At 44.7% G+C, this 15,750-nt stretch overlaps 1 protein-coding gene across 2 annotated transcripts in view; it reads left to right on the top strand.

The window, feature by feature from the left end:
* The window catches only part of LOC135372509 (putative ankyrin repeat protein RF_0381), a 72,696-nt gene that overhangs the window by 36,354 nt on the left and 20,592 nt on the right, over positions 1-15,750 (top strand). For both annotated transcript variants that reach the window (XM_064606111.1, XM_064606112.1), the window contains exons 2-6: positions 698-901; positions 2,125-2,242; positions 3,236-3,431; positions 6,335-6,474; positions 12,490-12,552. In XM_064606111.1, the coding sequence (XP_064462181.1) occupies positions 698-901; positions 2,125-2,242; positions 3,236-3,431; positions 6,335-6,474; positions 12,490-12,552 (721 nt within the window). The remainder of the gene's footprint in view (positions 1-697; positions 902-2,124; positions 2,243-3,235; positions 3,432-6,334; positions 6,475-12,489; positions 12,553-15,750) is intronic.

Here is a 15,750-nt window from a genome sequence, read left to right as displayed (position 1 = left end):
TAATAAAATGCTACAAATAAATAGAATGAAAGGTCATAAAAGTTCTATGGCCCAAACCCCGTGGACCTCTCCAACAAAGAGAGCTCCCCCTAAATGTCAGCTCTTTATCTTGAGCTTCGTCTTTGTCTTTTTTTCTTCGTGCTGAGATTGACCCACCCTCTTAGCAACCCTGCTGTTTATTGGCAGTCAACACCATACCCTCTGACCTTCTGTGCTTTATCGTACACATAAATGTGCGCATCTCTTGTGGCTGTTTGTGATACAGAGAATAGGGATGTTGTCTCGAATATTGGCGAGAGCAGATCCGTGATATTCCTGGGGCGTTGCCCGCTGTATGACAGTATGGTACATACATTACGAAAGGTGAATTGAAGCACTCAATGACGAGAGAAATTGAGTGAGAGATGCGCGTCCGGATCTCTTCCTGGCTTTCAATACAGTGTTGAAGAAGCCCAATCACAGAACCTCTCCTGAGTCTTGTTTCATCATTGGTTGTGTAGTACCGGTGAAGTGGGCTAAAACAGCTTTATTACCACTTCCAGGAGGATTTTTGAAAGTGTTCCTCCGAAGAAGCATCTGCCTCTCTGTACTTCCAAAGTGGTTTTGTTGTGTACAAATTTTTCATGCAGTCCTCTTGACTGGCACATGTTTGAAAGGAGTAAGTTACTGATTTCCCGCACATTTTTCTATTTTCCAGTCCAAGTACTTCTCCTGGGCCTTTGCCACCCCTTATCCCAGTCAGAAGAAGTACACACCTGAGTGGGGGTGCTAGGGTGCTGCCTCCTGAGGAACGTGCCCTACATGATTCCTGCCTCCTCGATGAGCTTAATAGGGCCCAGGCTTCCGTGGCTTATCTCGTGTCCAAGAAGAAGCTTCACACAAGAGACGACTTTGGCAAAACGTTAGTGATCTTTCATTCTCTGAGTGTCTCGAAATTGCTGCTCTGTCATCACTAGGGCTCCTAGCTCCCTGCGGTAAAAAATATCTGGATTCTGCGCAAAAAAAAAAAAAAACTGCAGGAAAAACAGCACATAATAATGGCCGCACACCAGAGCAGTCACGAGGCAAGTTTGCGCCCGAGACAGGGTAAACGTGAAGCGCCTCCTCCCCCTCCCTCTCACTCTCTCTCTCACTGCTGTCAGGAGCGCTGTAAGCAAAGAAAAGAAAACGCTCGTTCTCACTGCTGAGGTCGTAAATTCAAATTCTCTTCATTCCCGCTTAATACAGCACAAACAACCTGCCAGGCCTGCTGTTTGGCGGCCTCTCAGGCGAAGGCGCCTGGGGAGGTTCCCCCTGTCACCCCCCCCCCCCTTCCCATCGCTCTGCCGCAGAATATGGACTCTGAAATGTTTATTGGATGTCCGTTGCAAGAAAATCTGGTTCCAGCCTGGCTAGATCACATGTTTTCAGGCTTCCCATATCCTGTTACAGTTGCACCAGTGCCCCAAAGTGATGCACGTCGCTACGCAGCATAAAAATGTTGGGTGTGAAACTTTATTAATTTTCTTTTTTTTTTTATCTTCTACTTTTTTTTCTTTTCTGTAATGCAGCACTCTAAAAATAGTAAAGATAGTGCTTTAGCAATTTGGCAAGATTTTCCTCCTTGAGGCGCTGACATTAGGAGCAGACCAAAATTTTAAATTTGAGCCAAAAACTGAATTTTGGCGCCTGGGTATTCTGGCTTGAAAGTGTACCGGAGTTTGTTGAATGAGGACCCTGGAAAGAAAGCACAGGGTGGTTTGTTTTTGTAAAGGGCTCCTACGAGCAGTGATTCCACTCCTGCACCAAATATTCCAAGCTGTATTTTTTTGCACCATCCTGATAAAAATATCGAACTTTAAGCCAAAGTGCTCCAAACGGAGCGTGCCATTTTCTCTCACCTGGCCACGGGTGGCTGGAACACTGACTGGGGATAGGGTGAGATATCCCCTTTCAGCAAGACACCTTTCAGCATCCAAAGTGCATCCATCAATGCATGCATCCATCGTTGTAGTTCAGTTATGGGTAGTTCGGTCCTCGTTGAAGTGGGAGAGGCAAAGTTAGAGTGCCACATCAGCCCTATGGCGAGTATGTGTGTGTGCGTGTCAAGTGCTGATTACTGTCCTGTTTCTTCTGCACCTGCAGATATCTTCACAATGTAGTTGCAACGGGTGAACGGGCAGTAGTGTACTGGTTGGTGAAAAAATACCTGAAGAACCCTGAAAAATGGATCTCCATCAATGTGCAGGACAACCTGAAATCTGTAAGCACTGCTCTTCCATTGAATTGTAGCAGTTACGGCCCCTGGTTTATGGTGGTCACATATCTTGAAAGGTGGCGAAAGGAATACCCTTTCTCTTTGCGCTTTGAAAGGTATTGCTTTCTGTTTTGTTTATTTTCATTTTTCTCATCCATGTTTCGGGCATTGTCACTAGCCAACTTTCAAACTGCAGAGACTAGAGCAACACGTGTATACACATGTAGTTACTGTTTCATTACATTTTGGGGACAAATAATGCTCGGTGGACACTGTTACAGTTGCTCCTACATGAGCCACAGAAAGGTAGTCTGTATCTGCTTATTTTCTCGAAGGAACATTATTGAACGAAGATGTCACACATTTGAAAATTGAAGGAAGACACACACACTAATAACAGACGTAACCGTGCGGCGAAAGATAAAACAAAGGCTGCGTCTGTGTACCAATTTTGCTTAAATGGGGTAGTTTACGGGAATGCTTGTTGCACCTGCAAACTGGGAATTCTAACTTGGTGTAACTACAGTTGCGAAGAGTAAGTAAGTTGTGAACTACATGTGAAGCATAGCTTGATATTGTGATCCTGTAGCAATTTTTAGTTGCTGAATGTTGCGCACGTTGATACACATGGCGAAACGAAATAACAAAACAAAACGGCTGCAGAGGTGCGTATCAACGTTGTGAAAAGTGGATTGCTGTTAGCAATCATCCGCAATCAAATCTTGTCCACTTAGCGCTTGCAGATTTAATGAAAGTATGTGATTGAAATGAAGTAATTGAGCATGCACACATACTAAGTTCCACCTTTGTGCAAATATAGGCTTCTGCACACACGCTACATTGGCACAAGAGCCTCGCAATGTAAGGCTGAGACGTGCTTGTGTTCCATAACGTCGGTTGATAAACTAGGACTTCTAGCTGGCTCATTCTTGGTAGCTTTTCTGTTTTGGCAATTTGATTCTTGGCATCACATTCTGCTGTTCTGTTTGGACTTCCTAGACACCACTTCACTACGCATGCATGGTGGGGAACTCCTTGGTGGTGGGCTACCTCTGTGAGGCTGGAGCTGCTGTCAACATGGCCACTGAAGAGGGTAACACTCCTCTGCACTTGGCTGCCGAGAGGGGCTTCACGGAAGTCGTTGAGAAGTTGCTCAAGGTGCCCGGCATCGACATTAACTTGGGCGACAGAAAGCGTACGTCGTATTCTGTGTATGGCCTTGCATGTTGTCATCGGACAGGTGGTGTTGCATTCTATGGCCCGGTTTCACCAACGCCAATTAACACTTGAACCGAGATCAGCGGTCCCTTAACTTGAGTTTAACGCTTAACTGTGCTTCACAAAAGGGGGTTATTGTTACTGAAACATTCAGCACGTCACCAACTAACATTTACAAAAAGAAATTGAGCGTTAACTTCAAGTTTAAACAGCGCTTGATCTCGGTTCAAAGTTAACCAGTGTCGGTGAAACCGTGCCTAGGGGCTATGGTTATCTCGTTATTTGAGCCGAAATGGAGTCCCTAATTTTGAGGCATGCTTGGAATCATCCCAACAGGCTGCCGTTTTCATCAAGTTAAGTGAATTTGAAGGTTTCACTAAGCTATATAAGTTCAGTGTCTTTCACAGGCATAATATTCAGAAAAAGAAAAATAGACGTGGTCCAAAACATTAGACAAACCATATTTTGTAACAGCATGCACGACACTGTCATCAGGCACATTGCACCAAGCGTCTCAAATCCAGTGCGCTGGCACAATTCTTCATCTCTCTGTTTATTTAGCCATCTTGTAGGATTTGCTTCCGATACTTGAAACCGCCTTGCCACCGCTAAATTGTTGCTGTAATCACGAAAGTGTTCACTTTTCATCCAAACGCAGCAGACCAACGCCATGACAGTGAATGAATGCTGGGTGATTTCACGCCGGATCAGGCAGGGTGGTCCGGTCGACCTCTTCAATTTTTCTCTTTCAAACATATATTAAAGGGGTCGTAAACAGGCCACCAAACATTTCTGAAATAATGATACCCCATGAAAGAACGAAGATCATAATGCCCAAATATACATTTCGTTCGGCTCGTGCCAGCTCATTGACCCCATATAACTGCTTTCAAAGATGAGTAACCAGCGAGCCTCTCTCCACCATGCATACGTCACATGGCTACGTAGCGTTTTGCCGTCCAGTCGGGTGGGGGGGGCCAAGCTGCGCACATGACATTTCAAATTACCAACCAATAAACATACTTCGTTATCAGCTGTGAGTCGGAGCGCTGAGTTTGTTTGTGTGAAACGAGGTTTTGTGCTTCGTGGTTCCGAAATTCAACGTCATGACATCTTCAACATCTCCGGCTGGCGCAAACGTCAACAGTTGGGCTGCTATCACATAACGCGATTCGAACCCGAGTTCCTTCCAGTCATGACGTGACATGGCTAGCACGCTATCCACTGTACCATGCGAGCTGGTGACGCGATGCTCAAACCAAAGTACGGCAGCCCAATTGTGGGAACCATTCGAAGATGACGAAGATGTTCCATCGCGCACCTACCTAAGATTCTGGAACTGTAGTCCTGGATATTCATTCACACTCGTGGTGTGCTGCGTGCTACTGCCCAGAAAACGTAGTGCGCATATGATACCTAAGTTAAACGCATTTCTTTTTCAGTTTGAGGCTGTAACTGTTTAGATTTTGAATAGAAGAGGATTCACGTTCATCTAGTCCAATTCCGCATTTGAAATAAAATCATACGTGGAACACTCGATCGTAATTGGTGAGGAAAGCGCTACGTCAAAATGACGTAAAGTTAGAGCGCAGGGCGGAGCTAAAATGCGAAAGAGTGCAGTGGATATTTCATCCATATGCAAGCGCCTTTTGTTTTTGAGCGTTAGTAATTGCAAGGAGTTTTCACTGCATAAGTTTCAATAATATAACACAAGGAAACGTGCACCTTTTGTACCTGTTTATGGCCCCTTTAAAGGAGTACAGAGGGCCATCCAAGAAAATTTCAGATTAAGACATCTGATGAAAGTGTATGTGTCATTATACCAAATAGCGCAAAAGGTCTTGATGTGTGCAATTTGTTTCCCAGAAAAAAACTGACATAAACATAACTCCGCGCCTTCACCCTTAACTCGCCACTCCAGCTATAACGAGGATGAGGAGGTATGATGGCATGTCACCGATGACGGCATAAGGAGACTCGTTCTGGTTCGCCGGTCAGTGGGGGTCAGCGCCTTGTCCCTTTGCCGCCGTAAACCTGTTTTTCCCGTTTTTCCCGGAGAATTGGGGATAGAAGGAGCGGCCGAAGCATTACCGAGCAAGGAGAAATGCTTTATCAGAACCCCGAACAGCTGAGTAGCAGACGACAGCTGAGTAGCAGACAACATTTCTCTAGGCCAATCAGCGAGCGTTCTCCTTATAGCGTCAGCGCGAGGTTCCAGGCAGATCACAGGCTGGTACTGCTCTTTACCACTGTTGCGCACGGTCGCTTTTTGCGGCGTATTTTAAATTCAATTTCCGCGATAATTATGACTCTGTGGTGTAAATTACTTCGCATTGTGCATCTTACTGGCAAACTTAACAGTTTTATAGGAAGAAAACTGGGTGTTAAAAATGACTTCTGTGCTACTTTAACGCCTTCTCCCTCGGCGGCATATTGGAGCTGAAAGTAGTTGAAAATAATTGGTAAAAAATTGGTAATTGGCAAAATCTGGTACATAAACATGCGCTCGAAATTCATGCGGATTCGGGTAAAAAAAACTTCCAGCACGCTAAATTATGGGAGAAATCTGACTCAGTTACTCAAACTAACTGTACCAGTTTGGCACAAACTGTGATGTAATTGCATTTGCTGCCAAACAAGTTAATGCGCATTTGTATAGACATCTCAGTGAGGGCGATTTGGCGGGTAAAAATTGGGTTTCACCCTAACGAGACAACCTTCAATTCGGGCTGCACGTTCGGGAAAGAATCGGGTTAAACCCTGAAACTTCAGGCTCTAATAATGCGAAAGCTTTTTGTGTGCACGATAATTCTTGCACTATTTTCAGTGTTCATATTAATGTCCTACTCTGATAGTTTTGATGATTCAACCACTCCTCAGGACGCACTCCGTTACATGCTGCTGTCATGAGCCACAATAGGATTATGGTTAACCAAAGTGATCGCTCTAAGAAGACTCAGCTTGACTGCAGAGATGTCATCATAAAGCTGCTACATCATGAAGCCAGCATTTGTGAGCAGGTAGGAAACGTTCAGACATTCCTAAGGCCCCAGGTTTTCCGTTATTCCGCGAAAATATTGCAGAATCCTTCATTTGGCACAGAATTTCATGGAATCTCTTATTCTTAGGGGTGCGCGGATATTCGAGTAAAATGTCAATCACTCAAAGTATTTCATACACATATCAAATACCCAATATATCAGGGTGTCGAACCGCAAAAAATACAGGTTTGGTTCAGGTTCGGGTTCGCGCTGCTTTGATTTCGTTCCAGTTTAGTTCCGGTTCAGCATCGCCAAAAATCACACCGGTTTCCTAAACCAGTTCAACACTTCCATTTTATATGTTTCATAACACTGCTTTTATCAGGAAATGCGTGGCTAATAGCTTGCTGTTGTCTGCATTGTCATTTTTAGCGGTCAGATACTCCCTTTAGCGAGAGAAAGTCGAAATGGCTGAACACTTATTGCAAATAGATTCCATGCTGATGAAGCGGTGTAGTCCTGCTACTTTCTGTTCCCAAAATCTCTTATTTTCACACGCACGGTGCCAGCAAGATACACTTAAAGGAAGCCTAATAAGATGGACAGTGTTACATAGACGACAGTACTTGCCAGCACACTGCATTTGCAGCTTGAATCGATTTGAAACCGTACAGAAGCATGTCGAAAATAAGCCTGCCAGCCTTACACTGTCCGAGCTCACAGCAGTGTACTTAATCCACAACACTAAGGCAATGTGTCGTGACACAATTGCACTACCAATAAGCATCGTTTATTTGTGCATTTACAATGCTGTTTCCAAAGTTATATGCTAGCTGTGATGGTTCTGGATCCCCTGGAGCTCTGGATCCAGCAATTTTTGGTTAAATATCAGATTGAACATTGCATTTGCTGATTTGAATCGAGGGGAGGTGGGTGGGGTGTGGGAGGGGGGTAATGGTTGGGCATAACCGGGTATAACCCTAAAAAGTCAGGCCCTAAATATACGGTGCTTTTTTTATTCAACACCAATTTTGTTGCGGAACATTATTAGAGCTGCATAAATTTGTGGGTGGGTTACACAGCCATGTGGACATCATGTGGTACAGCGTATGCGACTACTGGACGTCTAATTAGCTAAACTTCATGAATTAACTTATTAATGAGATGTTTTTTGGGAGATGTGAGATAACAGAATTAGAGCAAGTCATCATTTAAATCCATCATCCTTATTAAAAGCCCTGTGCAGCAAACGTACCTTGAGATATAAATTCCTGAATTTTGCTACGCAAATGAGCCGAAACCACTACTATGCATTACTGGAGCACAGAAATAGTGAGAGACATTCCACATGAGAGGGCCACAGAGGGCAATGGAGCTGATTGAAGAAGACTCTATTCTGTTGGCCATATAGACCGCTCTCTCGCTAAGATAAGACCAAGGCCGTGTCGTTTCTGCCCTAGAGAGGTGCGTTGTTCTGGTTTCGGCTCATTTGCATAGCAAAATTTGGGGCTTTATATCACTGATTATCTATATCTGACACTATCTATGTCAATTATATATCAAAGGGTCCAACGTGCTGAAGTATCCCACGAGCAGAAGGATCCAACCGTGGATCCTTCTGCTCGTTGGATGCTGCAGTTCGTTGGAACCTTCCTCACGGTCGATTATATGTCGAAGTGAGTGCGTAACGTGCTGAAGCATCCAACGAGTCGAAGGATGCACGGCCGGACATTATTCACTGGATGGTCATGCATTAACCATTAACACCGCATCCGAAATGAGTAAGTGGATTAAATGCCCCCTGCGCATACTGTCCAGAAGTTTTTCTTGGCATTTTGGTGGCTGTTTGCCATCACGAGAGCCCCTATGTGTTATTATTAGGGGAATTACCGAACGAAGTCTTATTGTGGCGAACTTCTTAAGTGAGGATGTGTGTGTCGCGCCACGCGTTATTTCCTCTCATCCTCTCAATGTTCACCTGGTCACTAAGCTCAGTTTTTAGTGACCGCTCAGTTTTTTTAACTCGGTTTTTTAAAACTTGCCCTTTTTTCTTATGTGCATCTGTAGCGCCAGCGTAGTTCGGAGACAAAAGTCAGTGGAGCCATGTTCGTGGATTTTTTTATACAAAAAGAATAACATGAATACAGATTGCATTAAATATGGGACGCCAAAATTCCGATGTCGGCCACACTATCCAGATTTATTACAATGTTGCTGAATGTCGCTTGGTTGCTCTCCAGCCATGATTCAAACATCGCCATTTCCGGGGCCAGCTGCGTGTTCCTCCGCAGTACTTTCTGAGACTGTTGCCTTGCCACGGCCATGGGGTCATGAAGAAGACCCTGGATACAGTTCTGCGTGGCATGCTGCGACACCTGTAACCATTGGTTCAGTTCTGCAAGGGTTGGGTGGCGATTTGGCAGGTGACTGTGTAGGCTGTTGTGCCGCCCTTCTACGTAGTTGGTCGTTCTGGGCCCTGTATTTCCATACTGGCCCCAAGTATCACCAATGCTGGCATTTTCCAGCCAGTATGACTGGAAGTGCCTCGCGAAGCTGCTCAACTTGGCTTCTTCGAAGGGCGTCGAAAATGGTCTTGCTTCGAGGAGGTCTCTGGCAAAGGTCAAACGAAGGGAATAAAGGGCAAAGGGTAGATGTCGAATTCAGCGGAACCATTCGTTCACAGCATTGTTTTTTTAAATGACCTTCAGTCCCAATTGGTCTCGCTTTTGGTTGACGGCCTTTGCAAAGTGGAAGGCACATCCTCGAATCGCGAAATATGAGAAAACGTTATGATGTGGGGGCATAGCACACTTGTACTATTCGTTGGACCGAACTTGGCAATGGTGCCCACCTTCAGGGAACTGTGCTCGCTTCAAAACACAATGTTGGCGGCTTGAAATGCAGCGCATTCGAAATCGAACAGCCAAGTTGCCGTCTGGAGTCCGCCCGTACTTCCATACCTTTGCTCAAGAGCACGCTTCAATGTCGTAAACATCTTTTTGTACGCCACAGTGTTGCATGTTTGCATTAGAGCGTAGAGGACAGGATGGGCCTCACCCTTTACGAGGACAGGAATCGTGTGAAGCTGGCCAGGGTTGTGGAACTCGGGTGTGCTGTATTTAAAATTTCTGTCGCCGAGTACTAACTCCACGCGAAACACAGCTTCCGAGTCCTTCTCGGCGAAGAAAACTAGCATCTTTCTTCCGTCCACCTGATCCTCGGCTGCAAGAATACTTCACCGTCTGCAGTTAGCCACAGCTGGGGCAATAGAGCTTCCACAGAGTTTCCTCGGAAGTCGGTGAAGTGATGGTTGGATGACAGTGCTATCCGTTTTGAACCAAAACCGTAACCCGTTGTCATGGTGTCCTTGATGTCCTGCCGGACATTCGCATCCTAATTCGAAAATCTGCCGTCAGTGGTTGATAGTGCTTCGTCGAATGCCTGGCAGGGTCGCTTGCGGCTTCGTCGAATCTCTGTGCACACTTCATACATGTATCTTTTGCTCAGAACCTGCGAAGTTGTAGCGTCCTCTTGTGGCGTACAGCTCTGCAGAGTTCTGGAATGGTCGGGGTCCGTAACCAACACGCCGTTCTTAACAGTAACGTGCAACTGGGCAGCACTCACATTCATACATGGCAGACTTGCTGGCCTTGTAGCACGCAGTACACCGATAATAACTCCCCGAAGGGTCCCATGGGTGCTTGGACTTGAGGGAAAATTCGAACACTGCATTTGCCCACCTCCTGCTACAGTATTGGATGATGTCGTGAGTCCTGTTGTGGGAGGGTACGTAGATTGGAGTACCGTAGTTAGACTCCATCATCGGCCGGACACGTCCGCTGTGCTCTGTCATCACAGCCAAACTGTACAAAAGTACAGTCGAAGTGAGGAACTTAGTTAATGAATCATCTTTTGGAAGAAATGCGGTTTTCTTCTTTTGTATTCCCTTCCATTCTTTACCATGGACACGGGAATAAAAAGGGGGACGTCGCCCCCGCTGGAGAAGGAGGACATCGCCCTCCTAGACAAAATATATTATGTCATTCTTAAAACCATGTTGGATCCTCCGTCTCGCATTGGACCCTTCTTCACGTTGAATACTTTTTCATGCTGTCACGTGACCCTGTTGGATCCTCCTTCTCGTTGAACCCTCCAGCTTGCACGTGCATGGCGTGGCAGCTTGTCTTAGCTTGGTTTTTGCGGGTCGGGGCCACATTTTTCGGGTGGTTGACAGTTTCATCATCTGAAATAACTTAAAGGAGCAGGGATGTGACATTAACATGGCTCAGAACCCCTGTCTCATCTGTCAAGCTGTCCCTGTGTGCCACCAACAGTAGGTTTGGCAGTGCCCTGAATTCCCTTGGTACCATCAACGATAGCTTTTGCAGTGCTTTACACACAAGCAGCATTGAGGACTGTAGTGCTTGTCCGAAGCACGATTGAAGCTACTGAGGAACCTCGTCAATGTCTGTGTGAGCGGACCTGGAACTCCTTGAAATGCTAAAACTTAATAGCACCTATTACTCATTACACAATATAGTTAAGGTCTGATTTTTTCGGGTTTAATGCCTTTTCCAAATTCAGGAGGGAAATACCGGGTGTTATTTTTAAATCAATAACTCGAGGTGAAATCGGGTGCTACTGGTACATTTGGGAGTTACTGGGTTATTCATGATGTAAAACCTCGAGACTAGGGAACACGAAGGGACAGACACAAACACGAAGTCTCCTTATGGGTTATTATGTTTTCCTTTCTGTCCAGCAGGCCATGGTTGTTCTTGTTGCACTCAAATACTATTTACATCAGATATGCATACAAATTGCTATCAAATAATGGATGCGACACATGATTGGAATGCAGGGAAACCTTGGGTTTAACTTGAATTACTCCTGAACAGATTTGGGGAGGAATAATTTGAAGAGACGGACATAACCTGAGCATGTTAGACCCTAGATATAGTGTGTTACAGTATGCAGCCAATTGCCTCACTGAGGCGAACCACATATTCTTAAGGGGGCACTAAAATGCAAAAACAAGTTCATTTCAAATTACGTTACACGCTACGTTAATTTCGTACTTGTTATCATAATTCAAAACCTTGATCCCGTTTCCAAGCCACAATAATAATTATACCGGACTCTTTCTTGCTTCGGCGCTAAGCAGTGAACAACGCTTCAGCTCGTGCATCGGTGTTTTTAGTCGAACATGCGCGTGCCACGCCATGGAGCAGTCCCAGTTAAAAACATAGTGCGCGTTGCAAAGCGGACTGGTGTGGCTGTCCGAAGGACGTTAAGATAAATGTTGTCAGTGGAACATTTGCGAGAACTGTTGTGGGCTACGATTCAGTGAATCAGTATTGAAAAATTCAGCAGTGTGCATCATGGCGTGCATATACGGAACACTATGGCTGTACCCGTTCCAAATCTACACGCACTCGATAGGTATGCATGCGCTTCTTCTGCTGTCTCATTGGATGCCGCCAATCTTTTCATGGCGTTTTCATGGCATTTTTCTTCTAAACGGTACCATTATGTGAACTAATTTTGTTTGACTTGTACTAATTGAAACACTGACTTTCATTTGAGTGCAAGTTGTTTTTTCATTTTAGTGCCCCTTTAAGTTTGAGGATGGGAGAAGGCACTGCGTTGTTCGCCTTGACTACACACCAGCTCGCTTGCTGTCTTATTTTCTGTTCTTCCGTTACTTTGTGTAATTTTGCTGCCAGCACCCTCTCTTGAATAACACTGTACCTTCCTCTCTCTTTTTTTACGAAGCGTCAGAGCCACAGATACCAAAAAGAAGTTTCTGACTGAGTTCTTGGGTCTGTGTCTATTGGATGTGAGCGCAGAAAGTAAAATGTATATTGCCTGTCAGTGTGCTATCAGATGGTAGTATTTTGTATGGTATTGCCTGTTTTACAAAGGGGCAGTTTAGGCATCTTGGCCAATGGCTGGGGTAATAGTGTATTGCCTATGAAGCCCATGTTGACCATGCATACTCCTTTACACTGTCCTTATATGTTTGCTCATCTCTCTCTTATGTCTTCTTTCCAGGACATTGTCGGTGAGACGGTCATCCACTATGCGGTCCACACACAGAAGTTTGACTTGCTGAAGGTAAATAGATAATTTACCAGAAGTCTGCCCTGAAAAGTGTATTTTAAGAAGTATGGAAAACCAGATGCCTTTAGTTCCTTTGCAGAATAGGTTACCATGCTGTGAATGTATTAGCAAATGAGCACGAGCACAGTTTTGAACAGCCAAAGGGATCAAAATTATGATGGTTTGTGTTGAGACTGTAGACTAGCCTGTTACTAGTGGTTGTTTTAACGTTTCATGGTAGAACCCGAGATGTGGTTCGGAAGACTGCAAACTGTTCAGTCTGTATCAGTCAGTCAGTATCTGTACATGCCCTTGCTAGTATAACACTTTAAGGTACAAATAGCAACATGTCATCGCATATTTACCCAATTCTAACATGCCCCCAAATCTAACGTGAAACCAAAGTTTAGCGATGCCCGGACGGAAAAGTATCAAAAAGACCACCACGTGGTAAACAGACAATGAACAAATGTTTATTCCTCATCAGTGTCATTGTCTCATGTTTCTTTGTCGTTATCGACTGCCCACATGCGACCGTCTTAGGTCCCATCGTGCACATATTTATATCCCACACTTTTTGAATGCGTTGCGGCCCTTGGCTTTCACCCTTATGATCTCCAATGTCAAGGACAAGTGTCATGCTCGCAAGTCCTTTATGAAAACTACAAGAAGGTCCTCGACTTGGTGAAACCTGCCCCACATAGGTCAAATAAATCCTTTGCACGTCGACTTCAAAGCCAGGATTCACACTTTCTGTTCCTACCATTCCCGCTTGTTTGTCTCTGGCACGGAAAACCTTCTAGGTGCTGCATGGTTTTCCTCTCTCTCGGCGTAGACAATAATTTATCCTATGAAGGGAAAAATCATGGGAAGGGAAAAACCCTAATGGGAAAAACTTTTCCTTCATTGTGCTCCAAAACTTGCAACGATCACCAAAGCATATTCAGTAGAACCCTGTTAGATCGTAACTCCGCATTTAGTAAGAACCCAGCTATTGTAAACACTAGTGCCGGTCCTAACTGAATTATTACGCCTTCTATGGCTTAATGTTCTGATATAGTAAACACCAACTACTCACTGTTCTAGTTTTAGTAAAACTTATTTGGCATGGTTGCTGGCGTAAGAAGTGTGGGGGACAGAGAAATAGACTGAACAGGTGTGGGGAGAACTCTGTTCAGTGGTGGCGCTGCATGTGCCACCATTGCCGTTGCCTTCATTCGCTTCAGTGATGCCTCTGTATGTTTGTGTTCTTTGTGACTTGTCTTGTGTGGTTTGTACGCATTTTAGCCAGCAACAGTGTCAGTTCTAACCAGAAACAGAATCAATGGCAATATGCCCAGATGACCAACATCAAGAACTTTTTTTTCCAAGATACCGTTGTGCTATGAAGCAGACTTCTAAAACCAGCTTTTATAAGCCCATATTCTTTGGTCTGAGCCCAATAAACATTTCATTTTCACTGCCATTTTGTACCCTGTTATGGAGATTTTAAAGGATTTTTAAGATGCTCCTGATGTAATAAAACTCCTGATATAGTAAATCTATGGCATGGTCCTGACCAGTTTACTATAAAGCGTTCTACTGTACTTGCACGTGGCACTGTCGTAGTTAGCAAGTTTTGTACCGCAACTAACAACCATGTGGTTTAGGATAGACTTCAAGCAGTGCCGTGTATGCCAAATGGAGTTTGGCCATTAATGGGACCTGCCTATACCTGAGGCTCCACCCACTTTTTGAGGGATCTAGCCAATCACAGGTCGAAATACAGTTGTCTATTATTACATCCATCCAGTTACCATCCATTACATACCTCAACGTTATTTGCTGTGCCACCGTGCCACCATTTTGGAGAAACTCGATTGATTCGGATTGAAACGGATATCACTGGTGACAGACCAAAACGATGAATTTTGTGCCCACTTTTATCAACGCCATCTGCATGGAGAGAGGCATGTTGGGAAGGCTCAGAATTGCAGAAATGGTTGCTGGCAGAAGTGATTGGCCAGGAGTGCTGTACAACCGCGTCTTCGTAGCAGACGACTGCCAGTATGAAGTTTTAAATCACGTAATGTAAGTAGATCGAATCAAAAATGAGCAAAGATGTATGTATAAACAAAATGCAATTATATAATACAAAATCCTACGTATAAGGGTCGTCGTCCTTGCTATTTTCTTGGTACCACGGTCTTAACTAGGCGCTAACGTTAGTGATGAAACATACCATTTTCTCGTAAATAATGATGGCGGAGCAAAATTTGGAAGCTGATTTTGCAGATGCGTACATGAGGATATATACTCACAGTACGAAACTAAAGTAGTCTGTGAAAATTTTTTGTCACGAAATCTCTGCTTCGCCATTCCAAGCACCATCCTCCATCTTGGAGAAAATTTGGTGTCATGGCAGCTCCCATTGAAAACGGTAACCAATGAAATGCGCCTAAGTTTGATTGACAGGTCGAGCCTCTTCTTTAGGCTCCTCCTAATGGCCAGACCCCCTTTGGCATACACGGCACTGACTTCAAGACGCTTGCGGCTGCCCCTCCAGCCGTCTGCATGTGTCATGTTTTGGAAGAGTGAGGAGTGGGCCGCATGGATCGCTTGTACTCGATGTTTAGGCACAATTTTTCTCAAAACAATGTGCGCCTAAGAATCTGGTAAATATGGTAGTTGGTTACCGCACAGAGATCCTATTAAGCTAGTTTTTGCTCTACCCATATCAAACAGATGAACAACAATACAGTCAAACCTCGTTATAGCGAAGTCTCACGGGAACCGCGAATTTGTTCGTTGTATCCGAAATTCGTACTAAAAGAATACCTCCAGAAATTGTAGGAGATTGCCACTAAGCTGCTAACAAGTGTGTACACCACGTTGTGGTATAATACAGTGAGGCTACAACACAAAATAAGCACTCAAAAAAGCATATTTATTTGAAAAAATCTGTAGTCACTTGTTGCCTCGTCGCGATAGCATTGCGCATGACGATGTCGCTCACCTTATCAAGACAACGAAGTCCGTTGCAAACATGTGCTTCTGACGCCGTCGGATGTTACAAGAGGAAGTCCTTTATTGTTCGCACCATGCTAAGCGCCTTTGCACTGGTGACGCGAGAGTTTTCCGTGCCTTCGTTTTCGCTGTCACAGCAGTTGTCATCACTGATTGCGTCAGCTCCAACCTATCATGCTTTGCGCGGTGACGGCAGCGATTATGTCA

This window comes from Ornithodoros turicata, unplaced genomic scaffold (genome assembly GCF_037126465.1).
Source record: "Ornithodoros turicata isolate Travis unplaced genomic scaffold, ASM3712646v1 Chromosome15, whole genome shotgun sequence".
Lineage (NCBI taxonomy): Eukaryota > Metazoa > Arthropoda > Arachnida > Ixodida > Argasidae > Ornithodoros > Ornithodoros turicata.
The sequence above is the reverse complement of the archived record's forward strand: the minus strand, read 5'-3'. Positions and strand labels throughout refer to the sequence as shown.